A 26,991-nucleotide genomic window follows, 5' to 3' on the forward strand; every position below is an offset into this window, starting at 1 on the left:
TTTGCACGCCATCTCTAATTTGAATACAGCTTCGATGTTGTTGAAAAAAAAAAAATAAATCGTTATTTCCGGCAAATGCGCTTTGAACGATCTAGTTACTTTACGTATGCATTGTGTAGAATTGTGTATACGGCGTAGAGAATTTCATGGCCGTATCGGTCGTCGTTGCATCAGCGAGTGCAATGTTCATTTATTTACGAGCGTTTTGCAGTGGCGAATATCGTCTAACTGACCAGTGATTTATACCTCGTAAAATGGCCGAGTCGGAACAAAGGAGTAAAGAGAATTGTACCATGGGATCTAAGGAAACGATGGTAAAGCAAGAAAAGCGTGAGAACACGTTGACGAATGGCGGGAAGGGTTCCGGCGATGACGCGGACAGCCTCGAAGAATTGCCTCTCGATATAGGCGAACACTATCTCGTTCGCAGATCCGACGATTCTTGGCGTAAATATATTATTATCACACGTTATGAATAATTTTTGTATCGCGATTATGTTCAGAATCATCTAAAATTACTAAAAATAATTCGAACGATTTTTTTGCATCTTGCGTTTGTGTTTGTATTGCCGGCTTTTCTCTGGTAAATCGTACTTGTTTTGAAAACATTATGGCGTGTCATGTACAGTTTGAGCCAGTATCGCTTTAGAAAGTAATCCAACACTGTTCAAGCTCAACGATTAGCTTCATTTGAACGATCTATTTCATTTTTTTATTACTGTTTTGTGATTTTAATATCTCGTAAAGAATCGAGAACGCATAAATGTGAAATACCGAATAAAAATAAATGTATTCGATATCTTGTAAGTTGCAAGTAATTTTAAAGGGAAATGAATTTTTATACGAAATAATTTGATGTACAAAATTATTCAAAACTGATACAACAAAAATAAAAGTTATTCTGAAATGTTTTTTTTTTTTTTTTTTTAATTTTTGAACAGACCCTGCAGAAATTATACAAACTCGATATAATGAAAGTGAAGGTCACTATGAATACTATGTGCACTATGAGGGACATAATAGAAGATTGGATGAATGGGTGCCAAGGGACAGAATCATGTCTAGTAGATTTGACATGAGCGATAGAAGCTGGAAGTGTGGAGATAGAAATTCCAGTACAGATTTATTGGCAGATTCCACAGATCGTAAAATTACAAGAAATCAGAAAAGGAGGCACGACGAGATCAATCATGTACAAAAGGTATAAACTTTTTTTAAATTACATATCCTGAGCACATTCTTTCATTACTAAAGCTTATCATTGTATTATTCTGAATTATAGACGTATGCAGAAATGGATCCAACAACAGCAGCTTTGGAGAAAGAACACGAGGCAATAACAAAAGTCAAATACATTGACAAAATTCAAATTGGTAAGCATTGATCTATTTCTTTTCTATTATTAAAGATTATGTGTGAAAAGGGTCTCATTATTTTCAAAAGTTCATTTCCAGGAAAATATGAAATTGATACTTGGTACTTTAGTCCGTATCCAGAAGAGTATGGTAAACAACCTAAACTATGGATTTGCGAATACTGCTTGAAATACATGCGTCTCGAGAAAACATACAGATATCATATGGTATGGAAAATATTAGCGTTTCTAAAATATTTGATATTTATCGGTAATATCTTAATTTAACAATTTAAATGTCTTGATTTTAGAGTGAATGTACTCACAGGCAACCAGTTGGAAAAGAAATCTATCGCAAAGGCACATTGAGCATTTGGGAAGTCGACGGTCGAGAACACAAAATATATTGTCAAAACTTATGCTTACTAGCAAAATTATTCTTAGATCACAAAACTCTATATTTCGATGTCGAACCGTTTCTTTTTTATATCCTCTGCGAAGTTGATAAACACGGAGCGCATTTGGTTGGTTATTTTTCAAAGGTACTTTTTATCCGTTTATTGTTATGTTTGTAATTAATCTTTGATGTATGTTATCTCATCGTACGTAATTATTTTTCAGGAGAAAGAATCGCCCGACGGTAACAACGTCGCTTGCATTTTAACGTTGCCACCGTTTCAAAGACAAGGATACGGAAAACTTTTAATCGCCTTCAGCTACGAACTGAGCAGAATAGAACAGACTGTCGGTAGTCCCGAAAAGCCATTGAGCGATTTAGGAAAATTGTCATACAGAAGTTATTGGAGCTGGATTCTTTTAGAAATCTTGAGAGATTTTCGAGGCACTCTAAGTATTAAAGATTTAAGGTAAAGTCGCAAGAAAGTTACAACCATCGAAACAAAGCTTTGTAAAATCAATAACTTCTGGTACAATTTTGCAGCCAGATGACGAGTATTTCACAGACGGACATTATATCGACGCTACAGAGTATGAACATGGTAAAGTACTGGAAGGGACAACACGTAATTTGCGTAACGCCTAAACTGGTCGAAGAGCACATTAAAAGCAGTCAGTACAAGAGACCGCGGCTGACTGTGGACAGCACCGCGCTCAGGTGGGGAGCACCGCCTCGGAAAAACGTAAAACCTGGCAAGAAGTAGTGAAAGTCCTTGCCAACGTGAGATTTCACACGTTTAATGAACACTCGAGGAAGCAACTATGCGCGATAGTTTGCAAAGATGTTCACGAATTTGTTAAACATCTTGTCCAATGGTACGTCACGGTCTGCACTAAATACGCATTGTATGTGCGAAGTCTCGTATCTGTTTGGAAGATGTCACGGGTGAATACATTGATTTGGCTTCGTTGCTCCTTTCAAATGTAGAGGCGACGTAAGATGTTTCAAGATTTTGCTTAAAATCTTCTTTACACAGAGCGGCGTGTTCTTGCGCGTGATTTCTAGCAGATGGTTAAGCATACAGGTTGAATTTCGTAACTTGATCATTTGAAATAACTTCTATATTGTTATAAAAAAACTATTTCAAATAAAAGTTGCATGGTATCAAAGGGAGAACGTATAGTACAGTAATCAGTATTTTGTTACTTAAATTTTTTACATTACCTATCAACGCACCATGTTAGATGAATTGCTTGAAATCACACATAAAGACACGCTACGTGTAAAGGGGGAGGTTTTATAGTTCTGCTTTTTTTGGGAGCATATTATGAGAGGAACGAGGTTATACTGAAATACCATGTATTCGTTTGGCAACGAAAGAAACACTTTAGTTACGTTCAAAATTTGTCAACTTTAGCGTGCGATTACAATCGGAATGCGAGTGTATCGTGTTGCACGTAAAAGTTAACATAATTATACCACGCAGTATTAGCGCGTATTAACGATTTTCTTCTGTAAATTCGTTAATAAATCGCATATATTCACGAACGATTATTTCACGTAAAACGTCCCCGAGTATAATTACTTTATTGGTAAGGATATACGGATACTCAACTTGGATTGTCAAACTGCGTGAACAATCAGCGAATTTGGACAGCTCCTGATACACACATCTTGAATGGAACAGTTTTTAAGCAGTTTGGACCTACGCGGTATGAAAAATTACCGAAAATTAGTCTGGCGCAGAATGTGTTAATGGATTTTATAATTAATGTTGTGTATTACTTGTTCATTGATTATAATTTTGCAACAGAGGACCCATGCATTTCCCTTGCTAATGTCACGGCGTACTTGGCAGTTCCAGGGGCTGTACATACTCCGTATCCACCGTGCCCGTAATTATGCACCAGCTGTAACACACATATCGTCGGTGATAACGAGATTGAACAAAAAATTCAACGGAATAAACCACTCCTCTGGAACTAACAATGGCTTTGGATGATCCGTTTGTAATGTGCTCGGCCTCTACTCTGACATTGTTTTCCCTGTGCGGTCTCAGACCGACCTCCTCGCGTAAAACTGTGGCCCTTTTTAGGGCTGGCACGAAATTCTCGCATCTCTCGCGAATTGCCGCCGATTCGTGTGGGCAGAGTTTCATATTTTCGGAATCGAAACTTCTCGAGCCACCGAGGGTGACCGTACCATTAAATCCTGGTATAATGTAAGTGTCCAACTCGCCGTAAAAGAATGTTTTCAGCCACGGTGCCTCTACCTAGTGATTTTATAACATTTACAAATTAAACCTTTGTTAACGTGAAACAGGTTTCTAAAAGGTTCGTACTTTGATTACTTGGCCACGTATAGGAACAAGACGTCTATCGTTACACAGGGATCGTGCACCAAAACCTGTACAATTTATAATCACGTTCCAGTCTGTAGCCAATTCTGCAAAGGAAGCCAGTTTTTTAATCGCCAGTTTTGCTCCGTTTTCTTGTAATCTGTAAATATGAGAAAGTTTCGTAAGTTTTATTTTAAACTGTAGCATTGTTCGACGATAAGAATTAATTACTTTCTGCGTGCCCATGGAAGGTACAGTCTACAATCTGTAAGGAGAGTCGTGAAGAACGATCCATATTTCCAGTTACCACCAACCAATTGAAACTCCTCGTTCGTAGTTCTCCTGTATACTGGCACCAAATTCTCGATCCAGTGACTCTGTTACGAAGTAGAGAGAATAAAGAATTATCAATTTTATTTTATGTACATCGAATTTCTGTATGAAAAAATGTTTTTAAAATAAGTAAACCTTAACGGTTTCCGGAGAGGAGTTGGCAAACATGTAACCGGAGATACTTGTTACTCCAGCGAACGAAGCTTCGTGCGTTTTACGGATATCATCGTAATATTCGTACGAGTCTTGTATCCATTCCCTGAAAAAGGATTTAATTGAGAAAAATAACAATCGTTTAGTGAGTTTATTGCATCCGACATTGTGCACCTGGTTATCTTTTCAGTTGGTCCAGAGTACGAAGAGCCGACTCTGAATATCCCGGCAGCAACATGGCTGACGGTGCGATCAAAGTCTGAAGCAAAAACCGTAACTTGGGCATTACGTAATTCTCGTTGCAATTGCAAAGCCGTTGTTAAACCGACCACTCCGCCTCCAACGATAGCCACTTTCATTATTCTATTTCCTTCGAACTAAAACTTTACCTCTTATCGGTTCTAGTTAAAATATATTGAACTGTATGGTTACAGTTATTCACAGAGACTGAATTGTTTAGACCGATGCATCGAAATACTTTGCATTACCAAACTCTTATCTAAGTCGAATAAACTTTTTTATTAAGCGTACTATATTTATCAATACAGATACGCCTTAATAATACGGTTCGCGTAAGCTTCAATGAAAGCACAGCATTTATTAAAAGAATTACGTTTATTTTTAATACAAATCGATATCCTTCAAAAAGTTGTGGGAATTCAGATAACTATGGGCAGTTGAACGTCTTTCTTATTAATGATGAGAAATATCGTTTCGCATAAAGCAGAAGAGCATTCACGAAGTAAAAAGAAACGATCCGTGTTCGAACAATGATCGATCGATATTATGTACAGAGAATGTAAAAATTTAGAGAACTAGTTGATTAAGCTCAGCTTCATTTTATTTAATTTATATTTGCCTTGTTCATCGATTAATATGAAATTTGGTCTAATCGCATCTATTCCCGCGTTATGTACAGGCTCTTTTTTTCCGCAAATAGAATGAGCTTTAATGAAGAGAAAACAAAGAGAGAAAAAAAAAAAAATGAATGGAATTGCATCAAGACCCATTATTCAACTATGTCTAAGTTGAAGACAGTTCGTGGTAAACTATAAAAGTAAAATATACAATGATAAATTCGCCTTTCACGAGTACCATCTTACATCTTCAACAATGTAAGGTGCTATTAACAATCGGTCTTAAAAAGTCCGAGTCTCACGTTATAAATTACACTCGCGTTAAGTTTACAATTTCCATTGTATTCGATCTCTTTCTTTTTTTCTTTTTTTTTATCGTATCGAAAATATATCGTACGTAACACGAATTCATCGAGACTTGGACGCAATGGAACACTTCGCACCGAGGATAACACGGTTGTATCGCGAAAAATGAAGCTATTTACAGAAAGCGAGAACAACCGATAAAAATTGTTGCTAACAATAATACAGAATTTTCCGTAAGTCCCGCGCAGAAATTTCAACGAAATTCGGCGTCCTGGCTGGCCTTCGTAACCAAGAACCACCTCACGTTCTCGAGTTCCATTTTTTTTTCGCGCGGAGAAACGAATCTATTCGTGTTGTGTTCAATTTACAAAGTTTAACTTAAAGACGTCACACACGTTGGCGTGTATATCATTTTCCTTAAAATACACGAAAGATCTTACGCCTTGCTACATGGTTGTATCGTATAATTTAGAGGAGGAGGAGGAACTAAAAGTGGCAAAGGAGTGGGGGGTGGTGGAGCTTGAGCGGTGTTCGGGGTCGCAGGCGTTGTCACTTGAACTTCGCTAAGTCGTGCCGTGGAATTATAAGCGGAAAGATAGCTTGGCCAAAGGTGCGGCGGCGGCGGTGAACCAGGAGGTGGCGGCGGCGGGGAACGATCGTCCAGCTCGTCCGAATCGTCCATCATCATCGCCGTTAACGGAGTGACGCGCGGCTTCTTCAATTTTATTATTTTTACCTGACAAATATCACTCGTTAGACTACTGATATCAAAAAGCATAACCAGAATTGATATGTCCAACGCAATTGAAAAATGGATGAAACAAACCTTCACTTTTTTCTTTGCCTTCGGTGGTCGTGTTCTCTTTTCTTGTTTCCTACTCTTTCTGGAGCTCGACCTTCGAGTTCCATCTCGAGTAACCACGGCTGTGGGAGGCGGAGGGGATGGCATATCTCCTTCACCGCCACTGGGACTCGTACCTTCTCCAGGTTTGATTCCATCCGCGAACTGGACCGACTTTTTACTCTTTTGTTTTTTCTTGTTCAGTTTCACCGACCTCGATTTCGTCTTGGTTTGAGCTTTTGATTTCCAAAACTTATTGTCACCAGTTTCATCCTTACTGAGTTCATAGTTTCTCTCTATTTCCAACCCTTCTCTGTCCCCGTTGTCTTCGCTCTCATTTTCAGGAGTAGATAAATCGTCCAGGTTACCATTGGGGACCAAGGATCTTCTAAAACGTAAACATATAATAATTAGGAGCATTGGGAATCAGGACGAGATCCCTGAGAATGTTCAGAATCTCGATAGTTTCGCATACCTAAAACCATGAGCAACTAAAATTCCCTTTAAGGGCGGTGGTGGTAATTCTGGCCACTCCAAGGACTCCATTTCGACTTGGATTTTGCTAGTTTCGCTCGTCGTCGCCACGGCAACTTCGTCCACTTCGTTTCGTTGATTGTTTAATCGCAACAAAGTCTTCTCATCGTCTTCCTCCTCCTCTTCTTCGTCATCTTCTGGTTCCTCCTCATCTTCCTCGTCGTCCTCTACCTCGGCTTCTTCTTCCTCCTCCTCCTCCTCGTCCTCATCGGCAATCACGTCTTCTTCTTCCGCAGCAGCAGAGGATGTAGCAACTGGTTCTTCTTCTTTATCGGAAGCTGCGGAAGATGTTTGCTGCTGTTCCAAATCAGTTTGTTCTTCGGCTTCTCGAAGAGCTTTCAGGACAGCCGGATCCAAGCTCGAGGTCTTTGGTTGACCTTCGTTATCCGACTGACGCGAGTTATTCTTTTCCAACAGTCGAAGTGCGCGTCGATTGATCCGCTCTATTCGCCTGCGTTCCTTCTCCTTTCTCCTCATCTCCCGCACTCGTTTGCGTTCTTCCCTTTCTTTGCGACGGGTCTCGAGAATAGCCTCGTAATTATATACTGGCTGAACTGGTGCTTCTACGGAGAAATAATCAAACGAACAAACAATAAACAATAATACAGAGTGGAGTATCTGAGACTGCTCTCATCCGGATGACTGAAACTTTCAATCGACTTACTTGGAAGTGCAACTTCTGTTCTGGGGAACGTAGTCTGCGGCACTGGAATTGGGACCGGAACCGGCACAGGTACAGTGAGAGATAATGGGACCGGTGACAATGCGGAAACCGGCGTTGATGTACTTAACACGGATGGAACTGGTACTGGCATAGGAACTGGAACTGGAACAGGTACAGAGATAGGAGGGACTGAAGGTACCGGAGAAGGCTGTGGTACTGTCGCGGAATACATCATCCCTGCTGGTTGGTCGACCGACGAGGATTGCCCACCACTCCAGTCTAACGATGTCGGCACAACTTGAAGAACATTACCTACGCGTACAACTTGGCTAGAACCTTGTACAATGGGAGCTGGTGTGGAACTTGTTGGCTCCCTACGTACAATTGGAACTCCATTGAAGTCTGCTGGTACCACTTGCAACACGTTGCCCACCTTTTAGATATATTTAATATAAATATGTAAACCGTAGATACTAAACAAATGAATTCTGTATTAACCCATTTAAATCTTACTTGTAACACTGTAGGTTGCTGACGATACAGCATTTGTTGTTGCGGCGATGATGGATAACACAAGTTGGAATTGTAATTGTCAGGATAATCGTTCATCACTCCCGCGCTGTCTTGCTGTTTCTTAATTCCCAGCTCGAGTTCCAGTCTATAATAGAAATAATGAATATATCAAACGAGTACAAAGCGGAGAATATGGTTTTGTTCGGTGTTGGGAGTAATCGGTGTGCAGGTTTGGGAAGCAGTGGAAAGGAAGGCTGGTGAATACCAGGGTTCCGAACACGACACGACGTGAGGATTACCTATCGTCGAGGGACAAACGTTTCGGTGAACTCGTCGTTGAGTCGTCGATACACGGCGGATAGGTTAAATTATTCTCGCTATAGTAATACTCGTTCCCAACTTCGTTCTCGTTTGTATATTGGAAACTAGATGCGACTGTTTCCATATTGTCACCGATGTGCATTTCCGAGTGCAATACGGCCGAGTCGGCCGTAACTCTAGGAAGTCCGGACACGGATTGAACAATGGTTTCTATGCGTCTACCCCTCTCGGCACAGGTATTTAGATTCCTACTATCGTGTTCATCCTTCCTTTCCCTTGAGTTTTCGCCGACTCTACCTCGTCCCAGAGAGGGTGATCTGAATTGACAGTAAAACTGCTTATCGACCGTCCAACACGAGCAACGATTAACATTATCAACATTCTGTTAACATTCACCTGGAGGATTGTAAATGTTCCGTCATTCTTAACCCGTGATTGGGACTCCTCATTCTCGATCTCGAGGTAGATCTAGTCCGCGATCGCGATCTCGATCTGGATCTCGATCTTGATCGCATCATCGACCTAGACCTGGACGTTGATCGTGAACGCGATCGCGTTCTTGATCTAGACCTAGTACGCGATCGCGACCACGATCTCGATCGCGATCTAGATCCCCGTCTGAAGCGATCGTGCGATACTCTGGGCGGTGAGCGTCGCAGTCGAGGCGGAGAACGTCCTCTCGACGGTGGAATTTTTTCAGTTCTTCGAGCATGCGCATGTCTGTCCAAATCTAACGAATCTCTTTCTTTCTCCCATTGCCTGTCTCTTCTTGTACTAGATCTGCTTCTCCTGTTAAAGTAACACAATAATTTTTAGCGTTAAGAGTGTATAACATGGACAGGTTTATTGCGTTAAAACATACGTAGTACCTTTGTTTGAACTTTGCCATGGAACGAAGAGGACCCTCCAAGTTATCTCTTTCGATACTCTCCTCTCTATAGTATGCTTTCTCGTCATAATCGAGATCCAATGCTTGGCCATTGGCGTAAGAGTCCAACGATTCGTTTCCATCGTGCGACACCACGTTTTCAGATTCGTATGGCCAAAATGACCGATCGACTTCTTCTGCTCTAAATCTACCCTCTCTGTGCCTGTCGGGATCTATGTTTCTTTCCCTCAACACTTCCATAGGATCGTACGGTCTTCCCTCTTTCTCTCGATCCCTTTCCATAGGGTCATACTTTCTCCTGCTCCAATCATCACGATCTCCTTTGGTGGGTCCATACTTCTTGAAGTGGTCTAAAAATAATCGATACAAATCCATGAGTATCAAAGTCAAGCAACATTGGAAGGAACAAAGGAAGAATGGTTAGAATTTGGAAGAAGATGGGATGAACCGTGGAAAGTTTAAGTATACCTTTGTTATATGGTGTAGCGTTGGGTCGCGAAGGACTCCGCATAGGTCTTTCTCTCCTATCGTCTGTCCTAGGCCTACCACATCTCTCTTCGTCGATTCTACCAGGTCGTTTCTCCCTGCTCGAAGAGGCGATCGATTCATCCTTCCTCTTTGGACTCTTGCTTCTGCTTCTACTCCAACTACGACTATGACTCTCGCTGTGGCTTCTCTCTCTCTCCCAAGAGGTATGTGGACTAACGCTTCTTCGTTTTCTGCCACGACTACTCGAAGGACTGGATCTCCTTCTACCATCAGAGTAGTCCTGTTTCAAACTTCTGCTATCTCTTCTGTCATTTCTATCTCTATCATCAAATTTCCTCTCCCTCCTCTCTTTGCCTCGATCACTGACTCGTTTGTCGTTTTCCTTCTTACCAGGACTTCTCTTTCTCTGCTCCCCGATCAGCGATCTAGTCTGCGTTTCCGTATCGCTGACATCTTTGCCGCTGGATCTCGGTTTCTTAAGCTCCTCCGCTTTGTCGATCCCCTTATCGCTTAATTTGTATTCCCCGACGCGATCCACATCGAACTTTATCGAACCTGGTGACTCCGACTTGGTCGTGATCGAAGTTTTCACCGTTATGGACAAGTCCTTGGAGTCGACTTTAACATCGGTGACGGTGGTCTGCTCCGTAGGAACGACGTTACAGGCGGACGTGTCGGTTGTTTTCTCACATTCGATCATAAACTCGTTTGAAGGGTCCTCGCAAGTGACGTTGTTCTTCGCGTCAATTTCCACAGTGTGCGATTCTCGCAATTTCTTCTGGATCGTCAAAAGAGCTGCCGCGTGCTGTATGGGATCGTCAGAGATCAATTTCGTTTTCACGCGCTCGTTATTACGTCGTACCAACAATTGTTTGGGGATCAGTTTCAAAGCTGCTTTCCCTTCGGTCGACTCGTCCTCTTTCGTGTTAGCAGATGATGCCACTTGAACGTTCTTCGCGATTAATTTACCACGAGATTCGTCCGACTCGTACTCGGCGAATATGTCCATTCGCAGTCGTTTGTAAGCGTTCGTCTCGAGACATGGCTCGTTGATCGAAAGCATACCGGGCAACACTTCAAACTCTTTGTTCACGTCGAATTTTTTTGGAGTCAGTTGATCCTCTGCTTGCATGCCCAGAAGTTCCTCGAACTCTTCTTTCGTTACTGTAGACATCCCATATTTGTCTTCTCGATACTTTATCTGAAGAGGTATGTTGGAAACAGAAATTGATTCTTCGTCGGACTTGATCGAAGTCTCCCTTTTCAACTTGTCCGGGGAGAAATCTTCTTTCAGATTTAACGAGCTCGAGTGTTCTTTCTCAAACGTTTCCATATCCTGAAAAATTAGCAATTACCAAATTGTGTCTATTTTAAATAATAAATACGTATGATAAATATAAAAACATACCTCGGATTTTTGAGACGGTGCTGGAGAACTAGGACTATATAATTCAATATTCTTCCTAGTCAACTTTACATCCATTTCAAACATGTCTTTTAATTGTTCTACAGCCTGATGTTCCTTTATAACCGACGCAAGCGCTTCTTCCTTCGTCTTTTCGAAGAATATGTCCCTTTGAGAACTGTTCTCCAAGTTCTTTATTCGCGAGTTGCTTTTGATAAGCTCTTCCGTGGCCCAGGATGATTCCAGCAAGTTCACATCTTGAGAATTCCTTGAGAACAAATCAATAATATCTGAATTCTTTGACATAGACTTTCTCGATTGTTGATTAACCATACAAATGTCCTCATCTTTTATCTTGTTCTTAGGTAACAGCGAATCACAACGTTCTAAGAATATTTTATCAGTTTTACATTCGAATTTGTTTATAGTTGCCCATTCTGCGCATTCTTCTTCCCACATAACAGGCGCTTTAAGTTCGATTTTTTCCTCAGACTGCGACGCTATGTCCCAACGACTCTTCTTATTCTTTTTAACAGTACTTGTCTTTGTTGATGTATCTATGTCGTTATTAGCTGTAATTATTTCTTTGTGAATATCAATCTTAGGGATGTTGTCTTCTATAGTCTCTTTTCTCTCGTTCTTTTCTCGCAAGTACGATTCCTCCTCGATGTCCCATTCGTCCCTTTTTCTTTTAGTTTTCTGTTCCATAAGAATCATAGCTTCCCTTTCACCTTCTTCCTGCTCTTCCTCCCAGATTCTCATCGCGGAGAGTCGATCTTGCCTCTTCTTCGATTCTCTTGAACTTTCCTTCTCTATAGAGATGTACGTGTCGGTTTTTTTATCGTAACGAACTTCTTTCTCCACTTTTTTCGAACCGCGGGTAGATTTCTTTTTGTTGATCGACAAGTCCGGCGCAGCCTCCAAGCTATCCACTTCCCAATCATCTGCCAATAGCTGCCTTTTATTCACTTCCCTCTCCAACTGCGTCAAAGACAGGACATTTAGAGTATCAAATTCAGTCTCTCCCCATTTCTCCTTCTTCGACCTGTCCAACTTCTTGGACAACTTTGCCTCGTCTTGCATCATATGCTGCGACACTCGTTCACTTTCTTTCTCCCAATCGGCTAGAAATTCGTTGCTATTTTTCTTCTCCTTCTCTCGTTTCTTTCTCTTCTTCGCGTCGTTGTCTTCTTCGATTTTCGATTGTCCTTGCACGATTTCCGTACCGATGCTCGAGCATTGCTCCTTCAGCCGTTCGTCCTTTTTGATTCGCTCATCCTTCTTACTTCGTTCGTCTTTTTTCTCCATCTTTTTAAGATCCTCCACCATTGGATTTTCTATTTTCTCGATAACGCTTTTCGGTACCCTGTCTGCCTTCTGCGGCGATATTGTCACAGAATCCATTTCCCAATCCTCCAAATATCTTTCCTCAGCTTTGCTCCTTTGACCCTCGTCTTTGCGAGCTTTGGTACACGCGCTATTCTCGATGATCACTTTACGCGCCAGCTCTTTTTCTTTCCCCCAAATGTCACGTTTCTCCGTGGATCTCTTTCTAGACTCGACCTTGGCCTCTTCCTTGATCTTCTTCGTCGAAACACGCGAACGCATCAGCTTCGCGCTTTCCAGCGACGGAGACTCCAAAGGCGACTTTGCTTTCACTATCTCTTCGTTGTTAACCTGCTTCTTCGTGGTTTCCTGTTTCTGTTTTGACTTTTTGCTCACAATTTTCTTTTTCCTTCTCTCGTCGGAGGAATCGCTGTTGCTAGAGTCGGAACTTACTTTTCTTCTTCGTTTTTTCTTCGTCCTGGCTATTCGTTTCGCTTTCTTCTTTCGCTTCTCGGCCTTTCGTTTCTTCTTCCTTCGTTTCTTTCGTTTGTCGTCGGAGCTAGAAGAGTCGCTGCTGCTACTGCTGCTGCTGCTCTCGCTGCTATCCGAATCCGAGCTCGACTCGTCGTTCGCTACCTTTCGTTTCCTTCTCCTACTCTTTGTTTCTTCCTCGGAATCCGAAGAGCTCGATGTGCTAGACGACTCGCTACTGGAAGTCACCTTCTTTCGTCTCTTCTTCTTCCTCGTCTCTCTCGAGTCGGAGTTATCGTCGCTAAGACGTTCCACTTTAATCTGAACATTCTCCCAATCGCTGGGAATCGATCTGGAATCATCCGTGTCACTTTTCTCGCGAATCTCTTCGTTGTCTCTCGCGCACTCCTCTACCTGAATGTGAGAACTGCTCAAAGACACGTGATCGTCCACGGCTTCAGAAATTTTCTCCAAATTCTTCCGACTCTCGTCGCCTTTAATCGTCTCCTCCTCCGCTTTGCTTGTATTGGCTTTATCTGAATTTTCAGTTATGTCATGCTCTACGAACGCGAAATTATTGTCCTCCGGTAAATTCGTTTCTATATTAAAGTCGTGATAACTTAACGACGAAGTGGATTTGGTGTTGATCGCTTTTGGCGAGTAGTCCTCCGATGTTGGAATATCGGTGCAAACCATCTTCATGAATTGTTCGTACTCCGAGGCCAATTTCTCGTTGCCTGCAGATTGCAGCAACGGTGATGTTGATTGTCTATCGTCGTCGTTTACTTCTTTGACGTTAAACGATTCGCTAACTTCATCGATGATCTTTTCGTTGACGGTAACATCCTCCTCTACTACGCTCGAACGCGAAGAAAATGCCTCTTGTTCTGAAACAAATTTTGTACATTATTGCTTTCACCCCAAGAGACTAAAATATGTTTTACTATTATCTTAAAAAGTTTACCTTTTTCTGAAACAGCTTCGTCCGTTTTTACTTCGCTCTCTTGTTCTTTCTCGGTGTCGTTGGTTAACCTGTCCTCGTCCTCGCTGTCCCACTTTGATCTAGGAAGTTGCACGCTAATAGGGAACTGCCATTTAGTCTTCTCGCTGAATTTACACATGCCTGTTTTCGGATACCAATTACGGACACGCGACGGCTTCTCCACTTCTTCCGCGTTATCTCTAGAATTGTTAGGATCTGAATGGGTAAAGGAAAACTGAAGAGGTAAAAGACATTTTGATATACCGTGTAAAATCTGCTTCGCATATCTCCCGCATCTTTTCACGGCGATCGGCAGCGACGACTTGAAGAACCTGTTCGCGATTAAGAAACAACGATATGCGAGGATTTTCGCAGTAAAGTAATTGAGGTCTTCCTCGTTTGGTCACTCTCACTGATTCGGGAGGATATTCTTTAGGTCCGTCGAGTCCTTCAGCGGTATAAGCGTATCGTTTCGAACGACAATTGTTTAACAGTAACATTTGTTCGAAGTAACGTTGATAATCCTCAGCTATTCTGTAAAACATATTTTTCAACATTTATTTATTACATAAAACATATATTTCAAGTACCATACAAGTGAATTCAAATATCTTTCAAACCTGTTCTTTGTTGATCGTTCCGAGTAATCGCGTCTTCTAATGTTGATAATATCGTCCATCATTATACCACACTTTTTCAGCTCCGTCCACGAAGAAATCGTTACATCTTTCTCTTTTCCCTTGTCTTTATCTTTGTTATCTTTCTCTTTTTTCTCTCGAACCTCTGAACTCTTTTCTCTTGAAACGCTTCTCTTTTCCCTAAAATTCTCCTTTTTCTCCCTCGTTACTTTTTTTTCCTTTACGTCATCCCACCTGTCTTTTTCATTATCCTTTTTATCCCGTTCGTCGTCTTTTCTATCTCGGTTTTCTTCGTATTTACCAGTATCGTCTCGCTTATCTCTATCATCTTTTTTATCTTTCTCTTTTCTACGCTGTTCTCTATCATAGGAGGAGACCTTATAATACCGTTCTTTACTTCCGTTATAATCTTTCGTTTCTCTACTTATGCTAGTTTTTCGTTCTTCTCTACCGTATCGCCTCCTTAAAAAAAATTCTAAACATCATCTGTGCTCAGCAAAAAATGTAAGTAGTACAATCACATATAACAATGATTGCAATACTTGTAATATAAAGCAAGATTTTTATACCTCTCGGAATATTTATTTTCTATCAATGACTTTAAAGCACTTTTACGAGAAACACTAATATTATCTTGTCTATTTCTGTCTCTCATACTTTTTACATTTTCTAATAAATTTTGTCCATTTCTATTTGCATAGCTATCTTCTTCTAAACTAGCTGCAAAGAATATAAATTATTGTAAATAATGAATCCTCCTCTTACATATTATGCGATTAAGTACCTGCAGCCATAGCTTCTGCCAATAACATTTTACTTTTAGACTCTTCTCGTCTAATTTCTTCAATAGCCAGTATCTTTTCTTCTACATAGTTGCATTATTAAATAATTAAAATATACACTTTGCTAATGTTAGAAAATACATTAACACGTTCACTATCCAGGCCTGAGAGTGTGGATCTACTCACACAGTCCAAAAAGTAACAAGCTTATAACAATAACTGCTTTCTTTTGCTAAACAATATAAACTTCTTTTTTTGCAGATTTCTAAATGAAAAATCTCCTAAACTATATATAGATCAGCAGATGTCTAACCCGCATATAGGTCAGTGGACTGTGAACGCATTAAGTTAAATTCATTTAACGATACCTGTTTTTTTCTTTAATTTCCCACTACTTGAATGACGATTATGGAACTGTTGCATAGAGTCCGAATCCATACTTAACCCTGCGCTTGATTCATTTTGTAAAGACTTACTATCGCTTATTTTAGACTTGGAACTTTTCGCAGAGTGAGTCTGAACTAAATTGGATTTATTTGGAACCTTTGGTAGCACGCTGAACTTATTGACAAATGCCATCAATCTTTTTTTCGCTTGTACTTTTCCTAGCACGGGTTTAAGCAGTTTAGGACTTTCCAACCTGGGCGTGTCTCCATCGCTGACTTGACCTTTCGTGCTATCCGGTGTTTCTGGCATTTGTATGTCAAGCAAAGATATTGGAATGTCTGGTGTTGGTTCCTCTGGAGCATAAGCATCCTCCGACTGTGACATTGTGTTAATACTTTTCTTTTCGGGTTCTTCTACGTACAAAATCATATAAAAATAATAAAAAAAAATGATGCTGGTACACTAGTGGAAGTAAACAAATCATCAAGAAAAATTACCTTCTGGTGAATTGATCGCTATGTCTATCTCTGTCATTGACAAGGTCTTATTTTATCGCATATGTAATTGTTCTTTCAAGCAACTATTGTAAGTATCGATGAAAATTTTATTTTTCATACTTAATATATGTTAAACTCTAAAAAAACAAAAACTATGTCATTTACACTCTCATCGGAATACATTATAATTTTTTTATAACTTAAACGTTCAAAAACAATCAAATTTCCTGCGCATGAAATTACTAATCGCATAAGTAACTTTTTTATCTTAATTTTCGCGTGTTGCGAGTATCGTAGAAAATAATTCATATTCGTATAAAACAAGATTGATACATTTTGAATGCAAACATTCACATGTGCATACACACACAAGAACCTTGTTACAAGGAGCAGTCATATAATCCACTTAATCATCAATAATAGCAATTTTCATTCCGGATTTTCATAATAAAAGGTATTTCTGACACAGTGTTAATAGACGAAATATTGAAATAGAAAACGATTCGAATCGTAAAAATATATCTTGTTCGAGAAAATATGAAATAAAGCAATGTACTGTAATATAAGGTGTAGAGTACTTGATTTTCACATATATTTACTACGACTAAATACCACAAAGGAAACACGCTTATTCTTAGCGGTATCCCGTAAAACTGTCACTGGCCAATAAAATACAATTGGATCGCGAAGAAGTATTAAAAACGAGAACAAAATATCACACAGTTATTCTGTTATCGGTTGTTACAGTAACTTACTCCGTGCCAAGCGCTAAGTAACCGACGAATACATGTTGTCCGTAATAAAAATGACAATATATTTCGCGCGTCACAACTCGAACGTTTCAGCCGTGCGAACGTTTTTAATTCCACTGTTCCGTTTCTGTGCTCGTCCAAGTCAAACGGAGCTACTGCGTGAAAAGCGTCAGACATTTTAGTCAAACGGCAGGCCGGCAACTATAGACGCTCGTGTATACGGCAAAAAGCAAGGATGCCAATAGATGAGGAATAAACAGGGGGGTATAGTAAGGAAACATACGTAATTTTATTCGTCTTGAATAAAAGAGATTGTATAGCGTAGTGTATTGAAGAAATTATAGTATAGATGTAATTCATATACAGAATTTAAATGTATATTTGATACATGCAAGACTATGTTATTTTTTTTTTTTTTCTTTTTCTATTGTTATAACGATTGGCTTTATTATTGCGCTCAATTCAGACCAATATACCAGAACAGTTCTATCATAAGTCATAAGCAATTATGCATGTGTGGTAGGTATCTATGCGCATTATATAATTAATGCATAAATTAGTTTAATTCAGTTTCTGAAGGGTCACCTCCCATCGCTTTCCAGAATGCATTAACTAATTGTTCAGCTGCTATTCGTCTTTGATTAGTCGGTAGTGTTGCAGCATGTTCTTTCATAGCCATTAATTGACTAAATAATTCGCCAAAATCTGTATTTTCTTCCCCCATAATTCCATCTGAAATAAAAGATTTACATCAATTTAAAACGCATTTTTTAATAAGTTTGTTTCCAACTGACCTAGCATGTTCTCCATTGAAAATATCTCTGTGACATCCTGAGACAATCTGATATTTTCAAATTGCTCTTCAACTTCATCCATGTCAGAGCCTTGATCTTCCGTACTCGACGATTTCCCTACAAAATAAAAATCAATGATACATTTTACATCGTAAGGAGTTTAATATCTTAATGTCTAGACTCAAGTGTAATTTTTATTGAAAACCTTTCAGTATCATGTTGGGCCACGTATGAGCATGTAAAGCTTCGATAATCCTTTCAATGCCATATTTGTTATGTTCTAAATCAGCTTCCGAAACATCTGTATCGGGTCTATTTAATTCAATTAATTCAAACTTCTTTTGTAAACACCATTTTATTACTAAAACAAAAAATATAGAGTTAATGTTCTATAATATAATAAGATTTATAGTATAAATAAATTATTATACCTTTGTCTCTGATAAGAACATCTGTTATACAATTACAAGAAAATAATAATACTTCTGCTTCCATTAAAGAAGTAATCAAAGAAGACCATTGTTTTAAATTGTGTTCTGCATTTTCCTGAGAAAGTTAATGGCAAAAATCATTTGTCTTGTTAAAAGTTCTCTCTAAAAATAAGAATCTTACTGCCTGCGGATCATGATGCACGATCAATGCTTCTACGCCGTCGATCGGAATACCTGGAGATGGATTTTCTGTAACACACACTAACACTTGTGTCCTGTAATACTTATTCTGAATATTCCATAGATAATACTCAAAATAGTCGTGATTAGATAATCTCTCTGCTCCTATACCTGCGAAATGAAAAAAAGAAAACAATTTCTGTGATAAAACTTTTATTTAGATAACAATTATATTGTTTGAGTATTTGTTTGACAAATTCGACGTCTAATTTATTTGTTACTTCACGAAAATGTTGTCGAAAAAGAAAAAACACTGAAACATCAACTTACTGGTAGCAATTTCGTTAGCTTTTCCTTTTTCTGTGCTGATTATTAGTAGTCGTGGCAAATTCATCGTAATACAATTTATTTGCACTATCAAATACGAATGATTTTAACAAATTATTTACTATCTATTATTTTAGGTTATGTTTACATGTCTTAATAACGTAAACACGTAATACACTATTTAAATCAAAACGGATCACTTTTATTTAATACACAGCGATATCTTTTCGCTGCGTTTAATAACCATAAATTGAATTATTTTCAACATTGATGCGATGTTATATTTCATAACATTTCGAAATGGACGACCACAGTGAAGGCGTTTTTTGTTGTTTTAGCCATTAAGGACTAGGAGTAACTTTGACCAAGTTCATACAGTACGTTACAGTTCCGACAAATTCCAATTAAAAAATGTAACTATGCTGTTCAACAAATCGTATACATTATAATATCTATATTTAGTATAAATACATAAAAAAAATAATTGACATATGGATTGCTAGTGACACGTAATATGTATAACGTCAACTACGTTTCGCGCACATAAATCGAGAGATGCGACTAAATTCCAATGGTCAGGAAAAATAAATACAAACACACACATACGCGCAAAGATGCACACACAAAAATTGTGTAAACGTGTATTGATTATTCGATTCATAGTAATACATTAACTTGCAAATACATATGGAGCCATAAAATATAAATGATATATACGAATATACTTCCACCGTTTTATTTGTAGAACTCGTGCTCGTATTCGTCCTTTTTAATGTTGTTTTTGTAACCCTTCTCGAAATCTTTCGCCAACACTATGTAACGATTCTCACGAACCGCGTGCATTCCTGCTTCCTGGCAAATCGCGTTTATATCAGCGCCAGAGATTCTATCTGGTCGTGCCACGTAATCTTCGAGGTCCACCTCCTCGCTTAAATTCATTTTCGCAGTGATCGTTGAAAAGATCAGACGTTTCTGTCGGCGATCGGGCAAAGGAAATTCGATCTTTCGATCTAATCTACCAGGACGCAACAAGGCAGGGTCCAATGTATCCGCTCTGCAAAAAGTAAAGGCGACTGTAACTGTGCAATATCATTTATTCTTTCAATATCAAAACTACGAAAGTTTTACCTATTTGTAGCCATTATAACTTTAACGTTAGTTGTCTGATCAAATCCGTCCATTTGATTGAGCAACTCCAACAAAATACGCTGCACTTCGCGATCAGCTCCTGTTTGAGCATCAAATCTCTTTGTAGCAATAGCATCAATTTCATCAACAAAAATAATAGCAGGCGAGTTTTCCTTAGCTAAACGGAAAACATCTCTGACCATTCTTGGCCCTTCGCCCAAGTATTTCTGTACAAATTCAGAGCCTACTACGCGAATGAATGCAGCTGAAAAATATAATAATCGTGTCCGATCAATCTGTACAGGAATGTATAAAGTTATGAATATTATAATTTATACCTGTAGTGTGTCTAGCTACTGCCTTTGCAAGCATAGTCTTACCACACCCAGGTGGACCATACATTAATACACCCCTAGGTGGGTCAATTCCAATCTGTTTATACAACTCGAAATGAGTAAGAGGCAGCTCTACTGCTTCTCTGATCTCTTGCTTCTGCATATCCATACCTCCAATATCGCTATACTGGATATCCGGCTTTTCGTCTATAAAATAAAATAATAGATAGATTGTTTTCTCAATTGGAATTCTAACAGTGATAAATATGTACCTGCTTGTAACATAGAGATGCTCGAATCAGCTTCCGGTGGCAGAACATCTACCAGAGCATTGCTATGCTTATGAAGCGCCACGCTAGCAGAAGGCTTCAACAATTCTCTATCGATCGTAGACAGAATACGTACATAATAATTAGAGCCTGTGGTAGAGCCTATTATACCAGTATTTTGGTCTACAGCTTCTAAGAACTGCCCGATAACTAAAGGCACGCTCTGTATGCGCTTTACTTCTTCTTGAGCATGCAAATATTCCTTCTTCAAGTTACGCTGTTCATCTTTGATATATTCTTCTTGAACCTCAAGAAACTCCAACATTCTCTGCAGTTTCTATTAAATTTAAAATCACCGTCATAAAATTCTAGCTCGTAATAAATTAAATATAAATAAGCAAACATACCAAAGTACAATACTATACTTTGAGTTAAGTTGTAAAACAGACTTTTTTTTGTTTTTATTTGGTGAATAAAATCATGAAATAAATAAATATCGTTGCTTTATACCTTATACTTGGTGTACAAATCTTCGACATCCAATTCATCCCCGGCACCAGTATAGTGTCCAGTTACAGGCTTACAATCCATTTCTCCAATATCCTACAATTATATTATACAATTTTAATTTAATCGAGTAACGAAGTGAAGGAGTACAATGAACATAGTCTAGACAAAATTTAATTTTAACAACGAATTGAGGTTACGATAAGCGACGTTAAACTTAAATATGATTTAAAATCTTTTCTTCGAAATTAAGGGAAAAATACACAAACAAATATAAAAATACCTTGTCCGGGAGAATAACACTCATTTCATCCATTGTTTTACAAAGATCCCAGACAATTAAATCTCAATCGAACATACGAATTAACGAATGACTTGAAACTTTTGAGCAGATTTACTTCGATGATGGCATTCGTCAAGGGTGGCTACCATTAACTACTTAACAGAAGAAAGGAACACGATAAAGAAGTGTGTCAAATGTACAGATAAAATTTTTACCAATACGAATTGTTACTTTAAACTTTATATTTGAACTGAAATTGTTAATTTACATTACTTTATGCATATACACATCACACTATCTTACGAATCGTTATATCGAAAAGACCAAATTTATTAGTAGTCCCTAAAATACTGAAATAAACTCCCTAGATCCTTATATTTGAATATTTTACGATCAGTAGTAAAACCTAGCTAGATAATTTCTCTTAAAACAGCAACAGTCATTTTAGTCCATAGTTGTCACAAGCAAGAATCTAATTTTTTGCCATTTTATATTGGCATAGGTATTTCAATGAAAAAATATGTTATATTGATGTTACAAGAAATCTTTGACTCACTTCAGTCGAACATTATCAGCTATTTCAGCCAATTTCAATCGTTGAAGATATTTTTCGATCTATTGTGTGTTGGGGCGCCGTCTAGCGTTGGGGGAACGAACTATTTCTCGACAAACTTGGACGTTTTGCCGTGGATGGCGCCACAATAGATATTTTCCCGCCATCGTAATAAATCACTGCCTGGTAATTTACTAATTACTCTTTTCTTGGGATTAAGCAATGAATTTTTAGAGTTTAATTCTTTACCGAATCCTCTGACATGATACCCTTTTCCTTTAAAAGGAAAATCCAATCTACTCTACGCCCATTAAATTAAAACCAACCCAAAGACAACATAAATCAGAGTTCGTACGAAAAATTTAGCAGCATTTTTTTCCAATGCAAATGCTACCAGGACACGAGGTATTGGTGCATCCGGTCTGTTCTGAAAAAGCCTGCTTCCGTATCATGAACTCTGGACGGACAGGTGTTATGTCGTCGAAACCTTTACGTCGAGCTTTGTCGACGTTGAATTCTCTCTCCTCGACGTCCGTGTAAGGGATTTTCGGTGGATAATTCGGAGGAATCACCTCCGCGGGGTACCCGTCCCTTCGAGACAGTTCTCTGCATACGAATACGAGACCAGCTATGTTCACCGGTTTCGGCGGCGTATCCAGTTCGCTTTCCTCGAACACTTTGTCGGGCAAACAAAATTTTGTGCTCTCCTCCGCGGCTCTTCTTTCGTCCTCGTCTTCGTACAGCACTTTCGTGCACAAAAACTCGTTGAACGATCCGGTGTTCTTGAAAAGCATCTTCTGTTCGACTATCGAAAACATGTTGGACGTGTACGTGCCGAAGCACGTTAACCGTAAATTCACAGCAATGAAGCCGGACGGTTGATTTTCCTCGTCCACCATACCGAAGGTGTTGTTTATTTCATATGTCTTGGGCAAATGATAAATGTCGTTGCTCGCCATCATCACGTGATCGCAGAGACAACCTGACATCGGAATTTTTGAATTTCCCAACGGTTCTTTCACCACCTCCTCGGGACATATACGAATCTCCTTGATTCTGTACACGTCCAATAATAAAGGTTTCGATCGTAGCCTCTCTACCAATTCACCGGGATTCCTGGTGAAAATGTACAACTTGCCAGCATTGAAATGAACGTTACGAAAGCCAGCTTCTCGCGATGCTTCTTTATCCCTCTCCGATTTAGTTAATAAAAAGTCGGTTTGAAATATTCGAAACAATGGCATATCTGCGAATTGCATATCGACGCCCAACGAGGAGGGATTTACCTTGTTCAACTTCTCGGCGTACAAACTGACATAGTCTACAAACACTTCCATGACATATAATTTTTCATCCTTCAAAGAGGCACACTCTTTGCGATACGTGTCCATGACAACGAAATGACTTTTGTTAGAGTTTTACGGAAATAAAGATACAAATATTAGTTGACGAGATTAGTTTTAAGTACTTATAATTTTGGAGACGATGCTGGCCCAAATGATCGATCTATTTGCAAAAACAATTGAATTCGTTTGATGGAGATTCTCGATAAAGGGTTCGATCAATCACGTATAGCGAACAAATAAAATATGAGACATTCTTTAGCGAAATTATGGATGTATATTTAATTTTCAGGAATAACACGATCAATAATAAATGTATCCTTCACCACATTGAAATTTATACATTTTACTTATTCTTATTTGTACGTTGCTTTGTCCCTTTAATCAGCTACGATACGTTTTAATACAAAATGTCATATTTTCCATACTTGTACAGTCTTTTAATGAATTAAAATAAGATTGGATGTGTAAATTCGAGGACACATTCAGTCTCTTGTATCACACACGTTACGCTTGATCTTCGATCGAATACATTAATACAAACATTCTTATTCGCATTCACTGAATATACATTACAAATTACACATGGCAGTGAAGAACTAAAAATGATCAGTTGTTTACATTTACAAATTTTGCTATATATTATTATCTACTTGCTATAAATTTTAACTAAAAAACAAAACATGTCAGCGTAATAAAATAAAATCGTAAATATAAAAAGATCGTGTTCTTAAATCGCAATTGTACTATTACATTTATACAAATATAATACGTTAACTGTAAAATTTATTATATTCAATTATTTTTCGACTTCATTAACGATCCTTTAGTTGTTCATTTTGATTTCATTCCTAAAAGATAGCAATATATTATATTTTATTATCCCATTCCCTGTTCGTCCTTGACGGTGTAGAGCTAAATATATTCTTTATGTTTTCCTTCCAATTGGATAGGCGGAAGTCGTCGTCGGTCGATAAAATCTCATCTCCCCAATATGCTTTTTGTTTCACAGGCGTACAGTTGTAACTATCGGTAATGTTTATTGTATTGTTTATACTGCACGTCTGATAACCAGTATCTTGTACGGAATTAGAAACGCTTTGCTGATCAGAGATACCTAATGTTCCATTAGTTTGTTGCAGTATGCAATTTTCGTTTGTATGCATCTTGCAAGAATCAGTTAATTGTTTGAACACGTTAACGGTATTATGTTGTTTAAAATGATATTCGGGTGCTTCGGTTTTCTGATACTGGTTGGAATGATTCGAGCTCTTCGATATAACTTTTGTCTCTGTTAAAAAATCATTGATTTGAACACACGTGGAATTACTATTAAAATGCACAAATTTCTCCATTTTATTTTCTATTACTCGTTCATTGATTTCGTTCAGAGACTCATCTAAGAATTATAATGTACAATTATTACTAAAATAATATTTTCAAGCGTGTCTTAATTATAATATTAAAATTATATAATAATTACCTGGAGAGAGGTCCTTGGAATATTCTTTATGAATCGAAGAAGATTGATCTATGCTCATCTCTGTGGTAAAATCTAATCGAGCAACCGAACGAGATTTTGATCTCATACTTTCATCGAACGTGTTACTCTCTGCAGTTTTTATAGGAGATATATTAGGAGGTGATAAATTCCCAATTAAAATTTGAGATGTTTCGTGTTTGTTATTCATATTTTCCGAATGCTGTAGAGAAAAATTTTATTAATAATTTCTTCACGTCCATACACATTATATTAATGTATAGATAAGATTTCTATTTACCTTTATCGGAGTTCCGTGAATTAACATTCCACTTTGTGGAGGACTAGAAGACAGTACCAAAGATCCATTTACTTGCATAGGAGATAAGTAAACGGAAGTTTCGTTTTCGTTGTCCATATAATCGTCATTATTAAAGAATAATTTTCGTCTCAATGAGTTGTTACTCGAATTTGCATCATCGCTTTCAACGTTTTGTTCCTAGCAAAAAAAAAAACAAACAAAGCTTACCAACGAATATAGAATTACGTTAAATCGATCCTACGTATCAATTTGTTCTTTACTTGATTAAATGTAAAATATGGTTTCAACGCTTCTGCAACGTGCGGCGGCAATTCCGATGGTAACGACAATACTGTTTGACACCAACCTGAAAATAAGTTACAATTACAAAATGCAAAACATATCTGTTCGTTTTTATGACAGTACCATCTTTCTTTGATCGGGAAGACTCTGAATGCAAATTGCTAGAAGCTCTTTTGGGAGTATCTACTTTTTCTTTTATTCTATTGTTCTTTCTTTTTAGTTCCCACGGACTGGGAATAATTTGATTCTCCTTGAAAAATCGATCGATGGCAGCTTGAGCTTTTATCTCAGTTTCTGGATCTATACAATTTATCTGTTGCGTAGGAAATTCTTCTATTTTTGCTGGCTGTATCATGGCCAATTCGTCCACGCTCCATGTAAAGTCTGTATGTTGCTGGAATGGACTGGAAACCTGTGTATCCTAATAATGATTATGCAGGTTATCATAAATTAAAAATTCTATTTTAAAGAATTACCTTGCTAAACACGGTTGGGCTAATCACAGATAAATGCAGTCTATTAGTTAAATCAGTCTCAAATGGATTTCTTGCTATAAATTTTGTTAATCCAGATGGCGGAGTTATATGGCTCGGAAGAACAGTGAAATTGCTCATGTTACTTTGATACTGTGCATGTCTTAAATACGTATCACGTTGTTTCACAGGTGTCTCAAACGATACAGGACTTTGTACTGGTAGACCATCACATTTGTTTCCATTTTTTATCGGAGTTGACCACATTATTTCATCCATTCCAAAATAACTACAATGATTTTGTTGCATTTAAACTAACTTTAAATTTCCTTCGAACATGCGAAAGGATTCGTTTAATTGTAGAAATTGTTTAGTACACTTACTTTCTGTGTCGCCGATTAATCAAACTCTATTTTCGTAACTCGTTCTTTCAACTTTCGTCTATCACCGCGAAAAAGAAATATCGATGGTTCACGAATTTGTTTTATGAAATTGTGCCTCTCCTGCCGTATTTTGAGCATACCGATTTTAAGCTCGTTACATTGCCATAACTCGTCGACTTGTTTACAGCTTTGAATTATTTTAAACCAACGAACTGCAATCATATGACTATACCATGGATTACACGTTGACGAATGAAGTTCGAGTGAGTTCGAACTTTGGTCAGGCACTCTCAATTTTCCGAATAATAAAATAAATGTTTACAAATATTTAACGAAAAAATTATTTCCGATTTGCCAATATTTTTTCAACATTTAAAGACTACACTTTCCTTTTAATAATATCTATAAATTTCTACAAACAGTATAAACCTATCGTCCAATGCATTTTCGTGTCACATGTGACGTCATCGATTCAGAAGAGAATTGGACCGTAACGCTAACGGAATGGGCGGGAATTATTATTAAAATTGGTGAATATCAATTATTTTAAATATCACCTTGATTTTTCATTTTGGATCCCTTTTTCCATGTAACAAAATAAATATATTACTATATGTATATCTTCCGTATTGTAGATATAAAGACATTGGATACAGATAATGCATCGAACCA

The 26,991-nt window shown here is 38.2% G+C and overlaps 6 protein-coding genes across 10 annotated transcripts; 1 reads left to right on the top strand and 5 right to left on the bottom strand.

The window, feature by feature from the left end:
- Positions 1-121: 121 nt before the first annotated feature.
- LOC122395649 (histone acetyltransferase KAT8) lies at positions 122-2,522 on the top strand. Of its 2 annotated transcripts, none has more exons than XM_043393414.1 (7): positions 122-447; positions 942-1,201; positions 1,283-1,373; positions 1,455-1,582; positions 1,666-1,896; positions 1,976-2,220; positions 2,295-2,522. In XM_043393414.1, the coding sequence occupies exons 1-7, from the start codon at positions 255-257 to the stop codon at positions 2,512-2,514; spliced, it is 1,368 nt and encodes a 455-aa protein (XP_043249349.1). In that variant the 5' UTR covers positions 122-254; the 3' UTR covers positions 2,515-2,522. The 2 variants fall into 2 exon arrangements, with proteins under 2 accessions (XP_043249349.1, XP_043249350.1); XM_043393415.1 differs by having other exon boundaries at positions 266-314.
- A 798-nt stretch (positions 2,523-3,320) lies between these two features.
- On the bottom strand, positions 3,321-5,007 carry LOC122395668 (D-aspartate oxidase). Of its 2 annotated transcripts, XM_043393450.1 has the most exons (7): positions 4,750-5,007; positions 4,558-4,681; positions 4,321-4,466; positions 4,093-4,249; positions 3,739-4,023; positions 3,537-3,661; positions 3,321-3,456 (listed from the first exon to the last, which is right to left on the bottom strand). In XM_043393450.1, the coding sequence occupies exons 1-6, from the start codon at positions 4,932-4,934 to the stop codon at positions 3,548-3,550; spliced, it is 1,011 nt and encodes a 336-aa protein (XP_043249385.1). In that variant the 5' UTR covers positions 4,935-5,007; the 3' UTR covers positions 3,321-3,456; positions 3,537-3,547. The 2 variants fall into 2 exon arrangements, with proteins under 2 accessions (XP_043249385.1, XP_043249384.1); XM_043393449.1 differs by lacking the exon at positions 3,321-3,456 and having other exon boundaries at positions 3,534-3,661.
- A 226-nt stretch (positions 5,008-5,233) lies between these two features.
- LOC122395589 (trichohyalin-like) lies at positions 5,234-17,400 on the bottom strand. Of its 3 annotated transcripts, none has more exons than XM_043393278.1 (18): positions 17,233-17,400; positions 16,478-16,614; positions 15,962-16,390; positions 15,596-15,676; positions 15,381-15,531; positions 14,794-15,273; positions 14,438-14,707; positions 14,156-14,373; positions 11,398-14,078; positions 9,969-11,325; positions 9,481-9,850; positions 9,008-9,400; positions 8,590-8,928; positions 8,291-8,435; positions 7,778-8,210; positions 7,055-7,676; positions 6,565-6,967; positions 5,234-6,474 (listed from the first exon to the last, which is right to left on the bottom strand). In XM_043393278.1, the coding sequence occupies exons 2-18, from the start codon at positions 16,512-16,514 to the stop codon at positions 6,175-6,177; spliced, it is 8,709 nt and encodes a 2,902-aa protein (XP_043249213.1). In that variant the 5' UTR covers positions 16,515-16,614; positions 17,233-17,400; the 3' UTR covers positions 5,234-6,174. The 3 variants fall into 3 exon arrangements, with proteins under 3 accessions (XP_043249213.1, XP_043249212.1, XP_043249214.1); XM_043393277.1 differs by having other exon boundaries at positions 15,962-16,393; XM_043393279.1 differs by lacking the exons at positions 14,794-15,273; positions 15,381-15,531; positions 15,596-15,676; ... (1 more) ...; positions 16,478-16,614; positions 17,233-17,400 and having other exon boundaries at positions 14,156-14,359; positions 14,438-14,532.
- Positions 17,401-17,553: 153 nt separating this feature from the next.
- Positions 17,554-19,318, bottom strand: LOC122395677 (alpha- and gamma-adaptin-binding protein p34-like). Its single transcript, XM_043393457.1, has 6 exons — positions 18,965-19,318; positions 18,636-18,805; positions 18,455-18,569; positions 18,229-18,384; positions 18,024-18,140; positions 17,554-17,961 (listed from the first exon to the last, which is right to left on the bottom strand). The coding sequence occupies exons 1-6, from the start codon at positions 19,026-19,028 to the stop codon at positions 17,786-17,788; spliced, it is 798 nt and encodes a 265-aa protein (XP_043249392.1). The 5' UTR covers positions 19,029-19,318; the 3' UTR covers positions 17,554-17,785.
- A 246-nt stretch (positions 19,319-19,564) lies between these two features.
- LOC122395650 (26S proteasome regulatory subunit 6B) lies at positions 19,565-21,749 on the bottom strand. The gene is made up of 6 exons (XM_043393416.1): positions 21,484-21,749; positions 21,204-21,296; positions 20,697-21,030; positions 20,428-20,631; positions 20,090-20,354; positions 19,565-20,015 (listed from the first exon to the last, which is right to left on the bottom strand). Exons 1-6 carry the CDS (start codon positions 21,514-21,516, stop codon positions 19,697-19,699), a joined length of 1,248 nt encoding a protein of 415 aa, XP_043249351.1. The 5' UTR covers positions 21,517-21,749; the 3' UTR covers positions 19,565-19,696.
- Positions 21,750-24,248: 2,499 nt separating this feature from the next.
- On the bottom strand, positions 24,249-26,488 carry LOC122395867 (protein aurora borealis). Its single transcript, XM_043393776.1, has 7 exons — positions 26,320-26,488; positions 25,940-26,225; positions 25,587-25,884; positions 25,442-25,527; positions 25,161-25,358; positions 24,863-25,082; positions 24,249-24,778 (listed from the first exon to the last, which is right to left on the bottom strand). Exons 2-7 carry the CDS (start codon positions 26,213-26,215, stop codon positions 24,249-24,251), a joined length of 1,608 nt encoding a protein of 535 aa, XP_043249711.1. The 5' UTR covers positions 26,216-26,225; positions 26,320-26,488.
- Positions 26,489-26,991: the final 503 nt, after the last annotated feature.

Source organism: Colletes gigas, unplaced genomic scaffold (assembly GCF_013123115.1).
Source record: "Colletes gigas isolate AHSC1104 unplaced genomic scaffold, ASM1312311v1 Colletes_gigas_Sc00006, whole genome shotgun sequence".
Taxonomy (NCBI): Eukaryota; Metazoa; Arthropoda; class Insecta; order Hymenoptera; family Colletidae; genus Colletes; species Colletes gigas.